Raw genomic sequence first — 18,540 nt, 5'->3', positions numbered from 1 at the left:
GTGAACCAGTTTACAACTGTTGCCGAGGAGATAGGAGCTTTATTCCATGAGGTTATAAAGTTGAACTCGTGTTTTTCTAAGCTAAAAGTTTATTAAAATAAAAAGAAAACAAAAGTTGGGGACATAAACTTACACTAGAAATAGAAAAGTGTCAAAAAAATTCTCAAATCATACATAAGTTTTTTCTCTTAAGTAGAAATTACATAACATAGTTTCATTTTGCTTATTTTTTTCCTTGCTTTAGAAATTATCTTCATAAAAGATTCTTCAATAGTCCGTGAAACGATGTTGCAAACTAATAGCATATGTCTTCGTTAGTATCTCTATTTTTTAGAAGTTATGTAACACAATTTCTTCAATTATGTTATTTGGATATGTCACACTCGACATCATAATTTTTGAATTAACTTCCAAATCCGAAGAAATTTGAACAAAAGTTGTAAAGTCATAGACAAAGTTACGATGATTTAGGGTGTTTATAGTTTATAATATGATTTTTTTTTTTTTTTATGAAAAATGATAGTATTTCTAAATTTTCCTTTTTTAGAACATTAAAATGAGGGAGAGAAACAAATCAGAGTGAATGGTTTTGTAGCGTTCAGATGCTTGAAATTTGAGTTATTGACACTGGACAGGTAAAGTAGAAGAATAACAACCGTAATAAGTAATAACCCAAAAATATGCTCCTAAATTTATTGCAATGGCTCTTCAGTCAAAATTTAGCAAAGAGACTTAGGAAGTTAACATTCATATGTTATTATAAAATCCATCAATGTATGATCACAAGGATTGCACAAGGCAGTGTAGCACAGCTTCCATCACAGCGGCACTTTCATAGGGCTATCAATTCGATCACAAATCAGCTTACGCGTGCATTTTAAGCACACAACGGAGACATCCTCCTTCATGCATGAGGTCAAATGCATTGTTGATCTCCGCAAGAGTCAAATTGTGAGTAATGTATTCATCAACCTTGATTTCCTGCAATATAAGATTAATATTACTCCTAAGTACTCAATTGACTAACTATACAATACACCATTCTTTCCAACAACATTGAAGTTTAATGCATGGAATGGAACAACTTTACCTTGTTTAAGTACTTGTTTACAAGCCAAGGAACTTGTGATCGGCTCTTGAAACCGCCAAAAGCTGTTCCTTTCCACACACGCCCGGTCACCAACTGGAAAGGTCGAGTTGATATTTCTTGCCCTGATGCAGCAACACCAACAATAACTGATGTCCCCCATCCCTGCAAATTTGCAACACCAAAACATATATATTACTTGTTACACAGGTTTCTAATTTCTTATCATAACCATTCATGATTTTTTACTATAATAATTTGGCAGTAGAGTTTTCCATCTTGGAAACACAAATGATCGACATGTTTGATTATTCTATTTTCATTTTTATGTTGTGTAATATATGAGTGAATGTCATTCGGAAGAATCCGAGTTCAAATCTCAGCTGGAACAACCCATGGCTAGACTTACTTCCTGGCTGAACTACGAGTTACTAGATCCCCTTTCCCTTTCAGAACCAGAGGGTTAAGACCAAAAAAGAATATGAGCGATTGAGGTAGCATGCATCAGCCCTCACCTTATGGCAGCATTCCAAAGCAGCCCTCATTACTGAGACATTTCCAATGCACTCAAAACTATAGTCAACTCCACCATCTGTGAGATCAACTATGACCTGCTGAATTGGTTTCTCGTGTTCTTTTGGATTGATAAACTCAGTAACTCCAAAGTTCTTTGCTGCAAAAATAATAAAAGAAATTAAGAAGGTATTACTGACATCAAGACTTTAGCTTTAGAATCATGTCCATACATGTTCCTAAATACAAAATCGAAAATAATTAAAGCTGAGAAGCAAACAACATTGATATGTACCTCTTTCAAACTTATTACTATCAATATCTATGCCAATAATCCTTGATGCACCAGCAGCTTTTGCACCCTCTGCAACCTGTCAAATGTATATTATATATGTCACAATAGAAGCCTCAACACCAAGCTAAAATGCAAATCTAGCTACTAGTCTTTTTAGAAACTCACAGCAAGCCCAACAGTTCCGAGGCCGAAAACAGCAACAATTGACCCTGCTTCAACCTTTGCAGTGTTCCACACAGCTCCAAGGCCTGAAACGTTACTCAAAATAATAATTGCTTCAAAATCAACCCATGTTGATAAAAAACAAGACTAAAAACATTGCTTAAAGATCTCAAACAAATTAAATCGATATACATAGTTTAGATTAGTTTTCACCTATAGCTACAGAAGTATGTCACCATTCAGTAAAAGATTTAAGTCCAGTATTAACCTTAAAAATTTCACAAGTAATTCTTGTGTGTGTAAGACACTTCATATTGAATCACTTCCATTTTCTTAAATTTTCTTGTGGTTACATTTAATCACTTCAATTTTTTTAAATTAATACTAGTGACTATGTGCCAATATCGTATCCTGTGCTCGTGTCTACCTGAGCGCTACATTAGGTACAACCAATTGACTCAAGAAGATAGTAAAAATAATAACACAAAAAGACAACTATTGCTGAGATTATTTAATATATAATTATACACTTACCAGTTGGAACACCACATCCAAGAAGGCAAATTTTGTCCAAAGGAGCTTTAGGGTCAACCTTAGCCACACTAACATCATGAACAACGGTGTATTGACTAAAAGTGGATGTTCCCATGAAATGATAGATAGGCTTTCCATTGAGAGAGAAGCGACTCTTACCGTCACTCAGCATGACACCAACTCCAGTGGCAGAACGAACTTTGCCACAAAGATTTGTTTTGCCTGATTTGCAAAACTTGCACTCTCCACATTCAGCTTGGTAACAAGGGATAACATGATCCCCTGGCTGAACTTCAGTAACACCTTCTCCAACACTTTCTACAATCCTGTATCAAGAACACTACATATCATAATCATAAAATTGATAATAAACTCGTATCAACAATTAAACAAACAATCATGCTTTTTATATCATGCAGCATAACATAATGTGTTGTGTTATGTTGTTGTTTTTGTCCATAATATATACAAACATTACAAGAAAAACGAGCGTTACTAGGGATCCAAATTGTATGTAGTCAAAACTGTATACAACTCTGCATTCAGGACATTGGTGGCCGTCTAATTTAAATCGGACCTCAAATGCACTGACTGAATGCAGGATTGCATGCAGTTTTGATTGCATACAATATGCCCTTGGAAATGCCAAAAACATGTAATATATACCCAGCAGCTTCATGACCAAGTATACATGGGAAAAGACCTTCAGGATCCTGCAAAAGAAATTGAAGAGGAGAAAAGCTTAATTGATGAATTAGAAATAGAACGGTATTTATATGTAGAAAGAAAGAGATGGGTACCTTGCCACTCCAAGTATAAGCATCGGTGTGACAGAGAGCAGTGTATAGAATTTGGATTCGAACCTCACCGGCCTGCGGCGGTGCCACTTGAACGTCCTCAATGGTCAATGGTTTGTTGGGTTCCCAGGCCACCGCGGCTTCAACAATAGAAGAGAATATATTATAATAACGTATGAGAAATTAAGATAATGAATGAATGAATAATGAATAATGAATAGAAAGGAGAGAAAACCAACCTTTGCAGGTAATGATTTGTCCTTCAGTACCCATCGAGATGAGAAATAGATGCTACGAGCTACCACTCCCAGCCGATGATCGAGACTGAAATCTCTGTGTATTTGACAAATCTTTCACTTTTGTCTCATTTAAAGGGCATTGCTACATTTTTAATATTTTTCATTTCTGTCCTCTAACTTTTTCTAATAAAAAATAACAAACATTGCAATTACATATACTTTCTTTTACACCCAAAATCAATGGATATTATGCAAAATATTAATTTCGTGTATTGTTTTTGTAAAAATTATAATTAAAGATTACAATTTTTGTTACGATTTCATAATCAATATAATTTATTTGTTTTGCATATAATAATTCAAATTTTTTAATATTAATCGGTTATGTGTATGATAATTATTTTAAATTTTTTATTTATTATTATTTAGTTCGTATATGATAATTCAATCTTGTTAGTACAAATTTATCTCGTGTATGATAGTTATTTCAAAAAAAAATTATCTGTAATAACTTATTTTGGTAGTTCAATTGCATCAATTAAAATTTGTAATACAATTTCTCTGTGTCAACTCATCGTATATATGATTTTTTTTTTTTGAAATTTTCATTATTGTAAATATAACTCGTTTATAATAGTTCAAAACAAAAGTGTCAACTTCCTTTTAGATAATAAAATTATTTTAGAAAAATATAAACATATCTATATCTAGTGTACAATAATCATTTAAAAATAATTGTCATTGAAAATTTTATACTTATCCTGTCTATCATACTTATTTTGAATTTTTTTAATATAATAATTATAATAATATAACTTTTTATATATATATTTATTTAAATAGGATTTTTTAAAGCCTTCCCTTTTAAAGAATTTTTTTTATCTGAGTCATGTAGCTAAGCCGTAGGCTACCGGTCGGCCTAAGTTATTGTCGCCAAAAAATATACATATTTTAGAGAATTAGAAAAAATACTGAGATATTAAATTAATAATTAATCTGAAAAACCTCTTCTCCTTGCTTCTGGTATTGACTACATCCGCGGTGGTTCCATTCACGGTGGTTTGTGATGGCAATACGCCGAACTTCACGGAGAGTTTTCAGTTCTTTTTACCGGAGAAGCATTTCTTCGTGTTCTTCTTCTACTGGTAGTAAAGCTCTTCCACCTCCTCCTGTTGTTTCTTCCCGACGAGTAGTTGTCACTGGTAACTCCCCTTCTCACCTTCACTTTCATTAACTCTAATTCAACTTCAAATTCATCTCGATATATCTGCTTCTCTTCAATTATGCAATCATAAAATTCCATATGATTTTGTAGTACTGAAATTTCGTTGTCTTTTAAATTTGAATTGTAGGTTTGGGAATGGTGACACCTCTTGGCTGTGGAGTTGATAAAACATGGAAGCAACTGATTGATGGGAAATGTGGGGTAAGAGCATTATGTTTGGAGGATCTCAAGATGAATGCTTTTGATACATTAACACAGCTGAGTACGTTTGATCAGTTGACTTCTAAAGTTGCTGCAATTGTTCCCACTGGAACCAACCCGGGGGAATTTAATCAAGAAATTTGGCTTAATTCTAAGGTACTGCAATAATGTTATACAGTATATGTATGTTAAGAGGCATTGACACAAACACATGATACATACTTACCTGGAATAATTTAAGAAAATATAGTGTTTGAATGTGACCATATTTGTCGGTGTCAGACACCGACACATGTCAAATACTGACACATGTTGGACACACCTTCGATCAGAAATGTCGGTGTTACATATAATATATAAAATATAATTATAAATTGTCACTAACTCAATACTCATTAAGGCTATGATTCAAACCTGCTATTGCCATTAGTTCTCATCGGAGAGTATGAAGTATTGGACCTTTTGGTAGTTTGTAATATCCTAATTAAACCAAAAGGAAAAAGGAAGATAAAGTGTTATATAGTTTCTTCTGGTATTGCTTTGCTTTTACTTATACATGCTGCATCCGAACAACTTTTATGCTTATTGATGTCATTGTAGTATTGTGTGACATTTCCCTTAGGACCATCGATCAATGACAAGGTTTATAGCATATGCACTATGTGCTGCTGACGAAGCTCTTAAAGATTCTAATTGGTTTCCCACTAAGCAAAAACACAAGGAAAGAACGGTATGTAATTTTCGATATGGTTGATAATAACTAATTTTTGACAATTCCTTTGCATTGTATTTTAACTTAAAAAACAATCAGGGGGTGTCTATTGGTGGGGGAACTGGAAGCGTTAGTGACATCTTAGACTCTGCACGACTGATATGTGAGAAGGTCAGTTTGTTGAAACTCAAAGATTTGGAAGTAATTTGATGATCTTTCCTCATTCAAGTTTTTCTCCAAGTGTTTTAATTATGATTGGAAAATGATTTGTTAATTTAAATAAACAATTATATTTGATATTTACTATTTCTCCCCTGTATACAGCGTCTTCGTCGCCTTAGTCCATTTTTTATCCCACGAATACTGATCAACATGGCATCAGGTCACGTTAGCATGAAATATGGGTTCCAGGTAAAGAACTACTTTCTATTAGTTGATATTCTATACTACAATTATAATAATCAGCTCCTATAGTTGATGGACAGGCTACTTCATTTTCCTTACTAACTTCTGTAGATATATAGAATGCCGATTATTGTATTCTAAGCATGAAGGTTATTTGTTCATTATACGATGAATTGACTTCCTATATGGAACTGATTTAGGCAATGTATCTTTTTGCTCCCATGTTTCTTGCTCTTTTGTTAAAAATTAAACTAACACCATATCCAATCAGAAATAATTAGCGGCCTTCTGAAACGAAGATAGAACTTTCGTACGGTCACTTAGGATATAATTATGTCAAACGAGTTTAAGAGGTTTGTAGAAAAAAGTGGTGGAATGCTGTTGTCATTTTATTCTTCAGTCTAAGCTGGTATAAATAGAGAGAATACAAGTAATTATCTTCCTTGAATCAAAGAGATATTTTAGAGAAATAAAAACAAAACATATCATATTAGTCTAAAAATAGGAAAGTCTGTACTGCTTAAATAGGAAATAAGATAAAATTCTCCAACAAGATTGGTTAATCAATTAAGACATCTCCTGGCGGAACAATTGTTAGTTTTTAACATATGTCAACAGAAGTATCAGAAAATTAAGGTGGTAAATCTGATTGCTGTTACAGAGCTATTCACATATTTTCTATGCTGACCTCTATGATCATTAGTAATCATGAGTGAATTTTTTTACCTATTCCTGAATACAGGGTCCAAATCATGCTGCAGTCACTGCTTGTGCTACTGGAACACATTCTATTGGTGATGCAATGAGAATGATTCAATTTGGGGATGCAGATGTTATGGTGACTGGAGGCACAGAGTCCAGCATTGATGCATTATCAATTGCAGGGTTCTGCAGGTAAATTATGACCAGCACCTTGTGTTGTATGTTGTTGTCAACCACCTTATTAGTTCACTGTCCTTTTTCCCTCTGATATTGAAAACTTGCAGGTCTCGAGCCTTGAGTACAAAATATAACTCAAGCCCACTGGAAGCATCACGACCCTTTGATAGTGGTCGAGATGGGTTTGTGTGAGTATATGCAGATCTGTTTCTTATCATGATAATTCATTTATTTTTCTTAATGTTCATTTTCTAACTTCATACTACTGGGTTGTTTGTCTTGCTGCTTATATCTAAGTTGTGTTTTAACTCAGGATAGGGGAAGGTTCTGGAGTCTTGGTCTTGGAGGTTAGTTAATTAAAAAAGCTATCATGTATCAGCTGTCCCTCCAATTCTTCTTCACCTTCTTTGTTTATAATCTGATGTTTCTTGTGTATTTGTTTCCTCTATTGTTTAGGAACTTGAGCATGCTAAAAGTCGAGGAGCCAAAATCTATGCAGAGATTCGCGGCTATGGGATGTCAGGTAATTTGCTGCAGGATATGTAAGATTGTCTCCCTAGTCTTAGTTTTATATGTGGTTGACTTTATTTCATATGGATTTTGACTAGGGGATGCATATCATATTACTCAACCCCCTAGTGACGGGAGAGGTGCCATTCTGGCCATGACTCGTGCTTTAAGACAGGTTTCTTTCACCGTTCTATATTGATTTGCATTTTTTATGCATTATTTGAGGTTTTATGTTTTCTGAACTGCCAACTTATCATGTATGCATGTTGTGATTATCATTTTTTCCTTTCTCCCCCATGTTTTATACATGATAATGTCCTCCAAACTTCACACTCCATATGTGATGTGATAGAATCTGAACAATGGTTATAAGTGGGGGATAACCCTCACCCCATGGGCTAGCTTTTGGGATTGAGTTAGGTCCAAGTCCAAAATTCTAAGAGGCCGCGCCTGGTAGTTCCACTCTGGCCTTAGCTCTTGCCCTCCCCCAAAGTTTGTTGTTGTTTTGGAATTGAATGACAACACTTGTTTTGACTCTCGTCTTTAACTTTGGCACAACATTGGCTATGGTAAGGCAACAAAGGCTCCTGCCTTAGGTCCCCAACTTTTGCCAGCCATTAGCCATCAGTGTCCCTTAGTAGTTTCCTTATAGACTATAGTCATGTCGAAAGACGCCCAACAAGCGGTCCACAATCCCATTCCTTCCAAGTTCCAGCAGACAAGTGCATTTCAGTTTTCATAAATGGGAGCCAACTATCTCATTTTCCAACAAGCGTTAAGGGATTAGGAGACATGCCATAACGTTAATCTCTATTACTACTGAATTGTGGGAAAGACTAAAAAGAAATTTGATTGTTGTTGCCCATTATGTTCTGTGCATCAATAAACTGGTGTATAATAGTTTTATTTAAAATTCATTTATTCAATAAAATTTAATTATTTTGTTTTTCCATTCCTTTTCTTCTTCATTTTACCGTCATGTTATTCTGAAGTGGTTTTATGATGTCGCCATAGTCTTGACCCATCTTCATTTTAAATGATTGCCTTTTCATAAATTTCAGTCAGGTCTTCATCCTTCTGATGTTGATTACATAAATGCGCATGCTACATCTACACCTTTGGGCAAGTGAAGCAGACCCTCACTGATTCAAACTATTTAAGTTTGATTTCTTTATCTGTGAATGATTATGCTTAAGTCATGAACTATCTCACTGGAATTCTTTATACAGGTGATGCAATAGAAGCTAATGCTATCAAAACCATATTCTCTGACCATGCTTGCTCGTCTGCTTTAGCCTTCTCCTCAACCAAGGTAAGAGTGGTAGCAACTTAGCAAGCTGCATGACTAACAAGTTATATGCTTATCTGTTTGGCTGTCTCATCCAAGTACTGGCCTCCTCTTAGATGAAAGATCTCATCCATGGGAGTGGTTATGCTGTTAAAAGAAAATTTTGGATGGGCAAGCGTTGACAAGTTGATTTAAGCCGATGACATTTCCACAATTTCTATGATTTCAGGGGGCTATTGGCCATCTCCTAGGCGCTGCTGGAGCTGTTGAAGCAATTTTTTCTGTTTTGGCAATACAACATGTAAGCAACTTCTTGACATTTTGCGTGCTTGCATCATAGAAGACGCGGGGAAGCATTTTCACACATTCTGTGAATTTGTGCTTAAGCTATAGCTAGACTGTGCATGCTTAATCTAATAGTGTGGTTCTTTTTATGTTCTTATTACAGGGAGTTGCTCCATTAACTCTTAATTTAACAAATCCAGATTCTGTATTTGGTGATGGTTTCATGCCATTAACTGCTTCAAAGGAGATGCCGATTAGAGTAGCTATGTCAAACTCTTTCGGTTTTGGAGGAACAAATGCCTCCCTACTTTTTGCGTACTCTGGATCAGACTAGTAAGCTAGTTGCATCTCATATCATTGGCATTATTCTACTAGAGCTGATTGCATCATGCAGAGGAGAGTTTGGTGGCCTAGATCTCTCTGTATAATTTATATGCCTGAAGTAGGTGCTTTTCCATACATCTAACACTGCTCCATCGCTTTTGCTCAGCACTTTTTCAATATGATTAGATTTTAAAATCATTTGAAACCCTCTTAGGATTATTCTAATTGCACTTTGGGGCCATCTGGCCATGATTTATGATGCAGTTCTAAATATCTCAGGATGGTTGAGTCGAAGTGCTAAAAAAATTTGTTTTGCAATTTTGCTCTGATTGAAATGAAAAAAAAAAATTTATAAAAAAAACCATTATTGTTTGATGTATATAATATTTGAATCTCAATTTAGAAGTTTCAGTTACAACTTACAAGGGATTAATTAGGTGGCAAAAGGAGATGCAACTTGTTCCCAACTAAATTGTGCAGAAAAGTTATAGTCGGCTACACTTAATTCAGTTGAACATAACTCTTGCACAAGATTCACAAGCATATATGTTTTATGCAAATAAAATATCATATTACATCATATTATGTAAGGTATTTTTTTGATTAAGCAGTAATAACTCTAAACAAAATGAATTACATGAACCCAACAGAAAGCTCAGTGGTTTTAGGTTATTATCTTCAAATCCTAGTTTGACCGGTTAAAGTGTGAGTTTGAAGAAAATTTTAAGCCTAGTTTGCGCTTAGTGTGGGGATTAATCTGTAATCTCCGAGTTGAATCTTTACTTTCAAACAACTGTGCATTTCTCCTGATGCCTAGTAGGAAAGCTTCTCAAATAATTAATTTCAACTAACTTTTTTTTAGGTTCAACATTCAATTTTAGCAAGACAAGTAGCTTTGGTCACAGTGGCTCACTGAAATTCTGACAAATATTTAAAGTTAATGAAGGAATAGATGTTATGTTGGATTATGTGACAAAATGATTCAAGACCAATGTTACTACCATAGTACCATGGAACCTATATATTTGAACTGTCACCGACTTGGACCCTTTGCATTGCTCCACAGAGTTGCAACTGCAGAATAGTTGGATTTAGGTGTTGTTGGATCTGAATTTGGATCCAACAACTACGTAGTAGTTGTACGGTGTGAAGGGTGGATATCAAGGGTGGATATCAGTTTCGGTTTATATTTGGTTTCACTTTTGTAGCAAGTAAAATTGATTTTAGAGGTTTAAAAATTAATTTTTACATGTTTAGTATATGTTTGGTATCACAGTGAAGTTGTCAGACTCATAGTAAACCACCATGATTTTGTAAAAGCCTACAATTTATAGTTTTTGTAAATTACAGTGACTCACCGTGATTTTGACAATTCTATCGTAACATCAAATATGTCTTTAGTTGTTCTAGAGTAAAATTGATTTTGCCACAAGAATTGACCTAAAAATTAGAATTGGTAGTTTTTGTCCATAGATTTAATTTATAACCTTCAATTTTTCATAAACTCATTTTCACATGAATGTATCTAAACATAGATTTGACTCTTCTAAAGTGAGTAAAGTTAACCATAGATCATAAAATGAATTATTGTTATTTTGTACACATGTATTACCAATTATAGGTGATTATAATATCAGGCATTGATCCACTCACTTCATCAACTTCTCACTTTAGTGTGTCAAATCCTCTACACATAATTACTTTACTTTTAACTCATTTTTAATTAAAATCAATTTTATATAATTAATTCATTTACAATCAATTTTCATCGCCTCAAAATCAAACACAATTGTGATAGATTATGCACTATGTTAGTCTTTGATGAATATTTCCAAATACATGGCAGTTTCTTTGATGTATATTGATAAATGATAATGCTGCATCTAACATTGAGAAATGATAATGCTGAATCCAACATTGAGACTTAATTTTTTTTGTTGTTGATGGATTTATGATTTATATTCTTTTTTTTCTATAATACTATTTATCATATATTTTTCTACAACTTAAAAAGCAAATTGCATACTCATGCAAAATTTCTTCACTTAGTGATTTAATTATGGAAAATATTTCTAATCACGGAACAAAAATTAACGTTATTAATCTAGATCTGTACAACTAATATTACTTTTATTTAGTCAAACCCAAAATTTACCATTTATGAGGGTGAAGGGACGCAGCTTTTGTGAGTTTCGAGAATAAATAACATCTACTAAATAACAATGCTTTTCACATATTAAACTTCAAATGTATTCTAAATCAAGTTTGACCACATCTCTTCATTTCAATTGCCAAACAAAGCCATTTTGAGTTTATTTGTTCACATTTTCCGTTAGTCTAATTGGTAGCTATTGGACGGTGGAAAATCTTTTTGCACATTATAAATATCTAGAGGGAATCCTTTAACAACATGTTTTTAAATGCAAAGATAAGTTAAGTTACACATGGTCAACATTGAGAGTTTTTGACATTTACTTTATGTCCGTTTTTGTTATGCACAATATCACTATTACGGAACTCAAATCTGGTTATGAGTCTTAACTTTAAAATTGGATTTAAATATTCAGTTAAAATCATATGATTATAATTCGGTTTATTTATAAATTGATTGGATAACTACTTATATTTTATATTTGGATTTAGTTTTTATCCACTACCAATATTTTGTTAATTTTGAGATTTTATTTCTTGAAATTTTTTTTCTCAAAAAAATATCAGATAAAAATTAAAAAAAAAACTTTTTTTTTTCAAAAAAAATTTAAATCGAATTTTTTCTCGACAAATTTGGTGAGAATGTTTTAAAAAATTTATCGAAAAAATCAATTTTTTTAAATAATCGATTTTTAAACTATGAATAAATGTTTTTTTTTAAATAATTAAATTTTAACCGATTTTGAAAAAAAAAATCAATTTTAAAATTAACATTTTTAAAACCAGTTGTTTAATTATAAACTGGTTACTTAACCATAACCAATTTTACAATAAGTTTTATAATCGATTTTAAACCAAATAATAAATTTGATTATAAATCTAAATCCATATATTGATTTTAAAATGAATATAGTTTGATTTTTTAAAAAAACCAACCATGAACAACTACTGTTACCTTCTAAATTAGGAAAAACAACACATGTTGCATCTTATGAATTTGGAAATAAGACCAAATTGCTTTATTATTAAAAAATTATCAAAACTAATGGTAGTAAATAATATTGTTAATATTTTTACTATTTTATGGAATGTGTAGATTGAATTTACGATTTTCTTAAGATTTTACTCTCTAACTCTTTCACTTCAAATATTAAGTCAATATTACTCTCTTTAAGTGTTTTGTTATTAATATTAAAAATAACTAATAGATTCTTTTGTACAAGTAATTTTAATTATAAATCCCTCTACATTTTTGTTTGACAGAATAAATCCTCCCTACATAGAACCTTATATATTTGTCATTAACTAATTATTATATTCGTTTTTAGAAGAGAATCAAATTCCTTCCATTACATTACATATATCCCCATTCCCCACGAGGTGAAGATGCATTAAATGATTTTGTTGAAAAAAATAAAATAAAATCTGTGTGATGCATAGTAATCATGATGTGATAGGTTGTTTCTTAAATAACAGGTACTCCCCAAACATCCTCATATAATTCAACATCTCTTATCCTGTTCCAACACTGCACAAAGATTCCATTTTTTTCACCCTTCAAAATCTCACAATATTTTGATGTAACAAAAAAAAAACATAACAAAACACAAAACAAAACAAGGTTTTGCTGTTGTCAACTTTTTCCATCACACCCTTTTCAAAAACACTACTGCTTAATTTGTTTCCATGGCTGAAGATTCCAATTCAAACCTTAGAATCAGCATAGAAAGCAATCCTACAGAGTCACGCCTAGCTGAATTGAACATCAAGTGCTGGCCCAAGTATGCTTTATATTTTTTTCTCTTATTTTTTTTTATTTCTTTTAGACCCTTCATTTTTTTTATTAATTTAGGTTCATAACATGCATAAAGAAATATTAAAAAAATTTGATCTTTTTGTTTAAAAGATAAATTTTTTATTTCTGGTCTTTAATTGTTTGATTTTGATTTTCTTTTTCTTTATGGGGGGTGTGTATTGCAAAAAAATGAAAGATGGGGGTGTTCTCCAGGGAAATATCAGTTAAAATTTGATGCAGAAGAGACATGCTATTTGTTGAAAGGAAAGGTAAAAGCATACACAAAAGGGTCATCAGATTTTGTAGAGTTTGGTGCTGGAGATCTTGTGACAATTCCTAAAGGACTGAGTTGTACTTGGGATGTTTCTGTTGCTGTGGATAAGTACTACAAATTTGAGGCTTCATCTTCTTCAACATACTAATTAATTAACTTCTTAATCAGTGTCATAATCATAATTGTTATGATTAATTTAGATGTAGAAGCTTTTTTCATTTATGGAATTTATATTCTTTTCTTTCACAATTTTGCCTATTATGTGGAAGACTTGGGTGGTTGGTTTTTTGTTATGTGGGGAAAGTGGCAGTTTTAGTCAAAGGAGGAACCAATCAGTCAAATGAATGAATGTTCTGTTCAAACCAAAGTGTTCAATATATTCATATTTTAAATACAATTTTTTTATTTTTTTATGTTTGTTTGACTCGTCAATCAATCAACAACAGTTTTTTTCTTATAAATTATATGAATAGTACGAATTAGAACGTGACTGAACCTCTACCACTTTGTTTCGTTTAGAAAACATAAATATAGGAAAGAAATTGGAAAGAAAGTGAAACAAAAAAGAGAAAGAAAGTAAAAACTGGTATGATTAATTAGTTGTTTGGTGTGAATGAAAAAGGGAGAGAAAAGAAATAAGTATATTTTAAAATGATATAAATATTTCTAGTAAAAATTGAGATATGATAGTAATAATAATAAAATAAAGTAGGGTCAATCTTGTTATTATTTATCAACGGATGATTTTGAGGTGTTTTTATCCAATTTTAAGAAAAAATAATTGAGTGGATCACGCCAAATATTATTTTTCTCTTCGACTTTTATTATTTTTTAAATGAGGAAAACTTTCAATATGCGTGTGTTTTTTCTCTCTCAAACTTTTTCCTTTTTTTCCTTCGTTCCATACATAGAGGAAATGACTATATATATATATATATATATATATATATATATATAATTTTGAATATTTTTTATTTACCTTAATATATTAAATGTTGATCGATATTTTTGCTATTATATGTATTAAGTAATCAATCCATTCATATTTATTTTGATTTTATGAGATTATAATAATTTGGAGTTCCATCATTAAGTAAATAAATACTTTGTATAAATCCAAGACTAAATATGAATGTGACTCTAATTGTTTGATAACGATGATTTGTGATTTGATAATAGGTGATCTAATAGATTTTGGATAAGTTCTGATAATATTTTATAATATTAGTTAGGTCTAACACAACTCTATAAAATTAGTTTATAAGGTGAGAACTACTTACCAATTATGAACATTTTGTACCTTATCTAATTTAATATGAGACTTTTAATATATTCTCCGAAATGATTCATTTTTAATTAAAACTCATTAACTACTTGACTTCACTCACTTGTTTAATCCTTCTATATATTTTGATAAAGAATGTGCATAAAGAATAATGTGATTTGATAAATACACTCTTATAGAAATAATTAAATCATATTTAACTTTTGTTTTTTAATATAATTATTTGCAGAAACTAACATACAATTATAGAGTATTGGATTTAAATCTAAGATACGATGTTCAAGCTAACAATTTCAACATTGATCAATTGAGCTTAGACTTAAAGACAAATCATATTTAACTAATATTTTTAATTAGTATATACTTATAACATATTTAAATTAATAAAATAAATAAATAATATCATTTATAAAATTAATTATATTGTTGAACTCGTGTGGTTAATATAGAACTCGGTCAATGACGAATCAATCAATGCATATGGTGGAAGATGATAGATCAAAACATTTGGTTCACCGTGCAAATCTTTGAAGAATGGAGTATGGAACACATGGTGCATACAAGCTGATGGAGGAAGCTCTACTACAATCCAAATGGTGGTTAATGGGCAGGCCGACCTAACACACTATGAGACTTAAAGCGAAACTATTAGACATGACTTTTTCAAAAATTAATAAATAAATTATTAATATTTTATTTAATAACTATAGAAAATTTCTTTAGTAGAATTAATAGCATTTTCAAATATATTTTTTTCTATATTTTAAAAAAAAAATGAAATAATTCATTTCAATTTTTCTACAGCAACATCAATAACTCATGTAAATTTTTTTATCTTTTAGTTGAAGAAGAAAATAGTGTGTATACTACCACTCCAATAATTCATGTTAGCAATATGTTCACGACTTGTCTTATGATTTCTCAATTTATGATTAGTATTTCTCATGTGGGCAATGTAATGTGCTCACTTTTTATAATTGATACTTCTCACTCCATACTATCTTCGTTAGCCAATTTAGTTGTAGCAAGAAGATTATTAAATAATTTACAACAAAAATATGTTTTATTTAATTTATATAAGATTTTATCGGTTATAACAAAAGTTAAGACGAATGTTTCACTATCGGTTAGTAAAATATTTTTTATAATATACTAGGGCTTTTGTACCTTGTAAAAAAATACTTTTCTGACGAGGTCTAAAGCAAGGTTCTGTTAATGGGTAATGCAGTCTTGGATATTCAGCACATTTTTTATGATTTTTTTTTACCATCTTTGTTCTTGTCATAGCAATCATGGATATGGAGGGTGGAGAAACTAATAGCTACAATATTTTCTTTTTCAAGTGTTTAAAGAATTTCATATTTCATATCTTCTGATTGAAAGGAAAATAAAATCTCAATCCTTATGGAATAAACCACAGTTGTCATCTCCAATCAAAGCAAATAATGAACTGGAATTTAGGTGTTCCTCTCGGGCCTACTTTTGGCAAGTGGTGGCCCAATGTCATTGATGTATCTTGGTCCATGTTCTTCTCTTTTCGGCCCTTTTTTCTTTCCATTTGTAACATTAATCTTATCTCAATTATTAATGTATTTACAGTTATCATTAATTTAAAATGGAAGATAATGAATTAGAAATGGTGTTTATAGTTAGAAAAAAATAATTAATATTATATTAAAAATTAAAAAGAATTATTATTTTTAGAATAATTTCTTTTACAAATTGATCATGTATCGTGAAATATATTGAATACTAAAATTCTTTCTCATAAGTACAGACAAAAAATTAAGAAAAAAATCAATAATTATTAAAAAAAAATGATTTGATTTAATATTTGGTGGCACTAAAAATGTGTCATGTATGTTACAGTATGAAATTTAAGTGTTTTATTGTGTTTATATATGTATTTTAACTATTAAATAATATATTGAGATATGATTTTATTATTTTTAAAATGTTTAAATATTTAAATATGATTATATTTTTTTAAAATAATAAAAAAAATTCTTTATGACCTGCATATCCAACCTAACTCATTCATAATCATATTGGTTTAGTTTAAGTTTGATGTAAAAATTATGAGTTAAGAGTTCAATCCAACCAAGTATGAACTAGACATGTATATTTTTTATGACTCATGAGCACAATATTTTTTTTAAAAATGAAATAAGATACAGTGTGATTTAATTTTGTTTTAAAATAATTAATATTAATAATCAATTGTTAATAGTATTAAAAACATAATCTCTTTGCCACTTCAACTTTTCTAAACTACTAAATTACTTTATGACTTTCACTTAGATAGTAAATCACATGATGACTTCCACTTAGTAGTATATATTAAAGTTTTTCTTTTCAGAAAAATAATTATTTTAATTTATATATATCAATGCTTTTTTTTTAATGACACTATTACTTAAGTTTTTAGCTTATAAAAAAACTATTTTAAAAGTCCAAGACTAAAGTTTGATTGACTAAAAAAATACTTAATTTTGACGTTTGCTTTTTAGGTCATAGACTTTTTTTTAAACATAATCTTATCTATTAATTTATTTAAAATGTTTATTTTAAATTAAAACTTTTAACTAAAATATAAATTAAGTCATAAGACCTTGACAAGTAGTTCAATTTTTTTTAATTAATAGTTGACCAATTGTACTTAAAATATTCATATTTGTACAAAATAATTGCCTGAAATTATTGTTTTCACAACTCAAACCCAACCAACTATATCTCAATTATTTATTATTACATTATTTGTATTTTTTTATCAATTAATAAACATTAAATTAAGAATTTTATTCTATTTAATGAAATATTATTTTTGTTGTGTAAAACTATTACAAAATTGAATTTATCTATTAGTATTTGTTCTTCACACGCACATTAGAAATTCCACCGATGTTCAAATATATATTTGATTTTCTATTTACTACTATGATGTTTGTTTTTATTAGCATATAAACATGATTTTATCTACTAATTTTTGTTAATGTTAGAAAAAATAAGTATCAAATATTAATAACTTATATCAATCTTGTTAACATTATTGTAACACTAAATATTAATATAAAATTAGAATATAACATACGAGCTACACGGGTGTAATTTGTAAAAATTTATTTTAATATAACTTTTTTAAAAGATTTAAAGGTGATATATATGATATATAAATGCATTAATTTGATAGATACAAAAATATTATAAATTTATTAGTTTATAAAAATAATTATGGTATAACAAAATAAAACAATTGAAAAGTTTATAATAAAATGAGTTATTTCCACTCTAAAAGATATAATTAAAAAAATATGACTCATTGTTTGAATACACAATTAAAAAATTTAAAATAAACTATGAAGTTATTATAAAATGAGTGATTGTTTGTATATATTTTATTTTATTTTAAACATTCAATCATTATAGAATACTTTATTCTTACAAAAAAAAATATAATATATATTTTGCAAGCAATAATTTGAGATATATTTGTAAGCATTGGTTTTTATATGATCATTATATTTATTTTTGTTTTATGTTTTATCTTGAGTATTATTACTTTTTTTATTCTTTTTTGAT

General features: G+C 30.1%; 3 protein-coding genes across 3 annotated transcripts; 2 read left to right on the top strand and 1 right to left on the bottom strand.

The window, feature by feature from the left end:
* Positions 1 to 661: 661 nt before the first annotated feature.
* LOC101512499 (alcohol dehydrogenase class-3) lies at positions 662 to 3,812 on the bottom strand. The gene is made up of 9 exons (XM_004494990.4): positions 3,628 to 3,812; positions 3,392 to 3,528; positions 3,258 to 3,304; positions 2,592 to 2,917; positions 2,061 to 2,143; positions 1,896 to 1,971; positions 1,603 to 1,760; positions 1,091 to 1,252; positions 662 to 981 (listed from the first exon to the last, which is right to left on the bottom strand). The coding sequence occupies exons 1-9, from the start codon at positions 3,659 to 3,661 to the stop codon at positions 865 to 867; spliced, it is 1,140 nt and encodes a 379-aa protein (XP_004495047.1). The 5' UTR covers positions 3,662 to 3,812; the 3' UTR covers positions 662 to 864.
* Positions 3,813 to 4,506: 694 nt separating this feature from the next.
* Positions 4,507 to 9,774, top strand: LOC101512172 (3-oxoacyl-[acyl-carrier-protein] synthase, mitochondrial). The gene is made up of 14 exons (XM_004494989.4): positions 4,507 to 4,829; positions 4,980 to 5,209; positions 5,676 to 5,783; positions 5,865 to 5,936; positions 6,090 to 6,176; positions 6,913 to 7,064; positions 7,157 to 7,237; positions 7,363 to 7,396; positions 7,506 to 7,572; positions 7,658 to 7,734; positions 8,621 to 8,681; positions 8,789 to 8,871; positions 9,077 to 9,148; positions 9,296 to 9,774. Exons 1-14 carry the CDS (start codon positions 4,694 to 4,696, stop codon positions 9,464 to 9,466), a joined length of 1,431 nt encoding a protein of 476 aa, XP_004495046.1. The 5' UTR covers positions 4,507 to 4,693; the 3' UTR covers positions 9,467 to 9,774.
* A 3,371-nt stretch (positions 9,775 to 13,145) lies between these two features.
* LOC101511860 (uncharacterized) lies at positions 13,146 to 13,925 on the top strand. Its single transcript, XM_004494988.4, has 2 exons — positions 13,146 to 13,388; positions 13,599 to 13,925. Exons 1-2 carry the CDS (start codon positions 13,294 to 13,296, stop codon positions 13,822 to 13,824), a joined length of 321 nt encoding a protein of 106 aa, XP_004495045.1. The 5' UTR covers positions 13,146 to 13,293; the 3' UTR covers positions 13,825 to 13,925.
* Positions 13,926 to 18,540: the final 4,615 nt, after the last annotated feature.

Source organism: Cicer arietinum, chromosome 4, assembly GCF_000331145.2.
Source record: "Cicer arietinum cultivar CDC Frontier isolate Library 1 chromosome 4, Cicar.CDCFrontier_v2.0, whole genome shotgun sequence".
NCBI classification, from domain to species: Eukaryota; Viridiplantae; Streptophyta; class Magnoliopsida; order Fabales; family Fabaceae; genus Cicer; species Cicer arietinum.
The sequence above is the reverse complement of the archived record's forward strand: the minus strand, read 5'-3'. Positions and strand labels throughout refer to the sequence as shown.

Excerpts from the sequence above, each read along its gene's own strand:
- LOC101511860 (XM_004494988.4), top strand. The coding sequence starts at position 13,294 with ATGGCTGAAGATTCCAATTCAAACCTTAGAATCAGCATAGAAAGCAAT. Across the intron at positions 13,389-13,598 it reads AACATCAAGTGCTGGCCCAA|ATGGGGGTGTTCTCCAGGGA; the intron begins GTATGCTTTATA and ends AAAAAATGAAAG.
- LOC101512499 (XM_004494990.4), bottom strand. The coding sequence starts at position 3,661 with ATGGGTACTGAAGGACAAATCATTACCTGCAAAG. Across the intron at positions 1,972-2,060 it reads TCGGAACTGTTGGGCTTGCT|GTTGCAGAGGGTGCAAAAGC; the intron begins GTGAGTTTCTAA and ends TACATTTGACAG. Across the intron at positions 1,761-1,895 it reads TAGTAATAAGTTTGAAAGAG|CAAAGAACTTTGGAGTTACT; the intron begins GTACATATCAAT and ends TTATTTTTGCAG.
- LOC101512172 (XM_004494989.4), top strand. The coding sequence starts at position 4,694 with ATGGCAATACGCCGAACTTCACGGAGAGTTTTCAGTTCTTTTTACCGG. Across the intron at positions 4,830-4,979 it reads CCGACGAGTAGTTGTCACTG|GTTTGGGAATGGTGACACCT; the intron begins GTAACTCCCCTT and ends TTTGAATTGTAG. Across the intron at positions 8,682-8,788 it reads TGCTACATCTACACCTTTGG|GTGATGCAATAGAAGCTAAT; the intron begins GCAAGTGAAGCA and ends TTCTTTATACAG.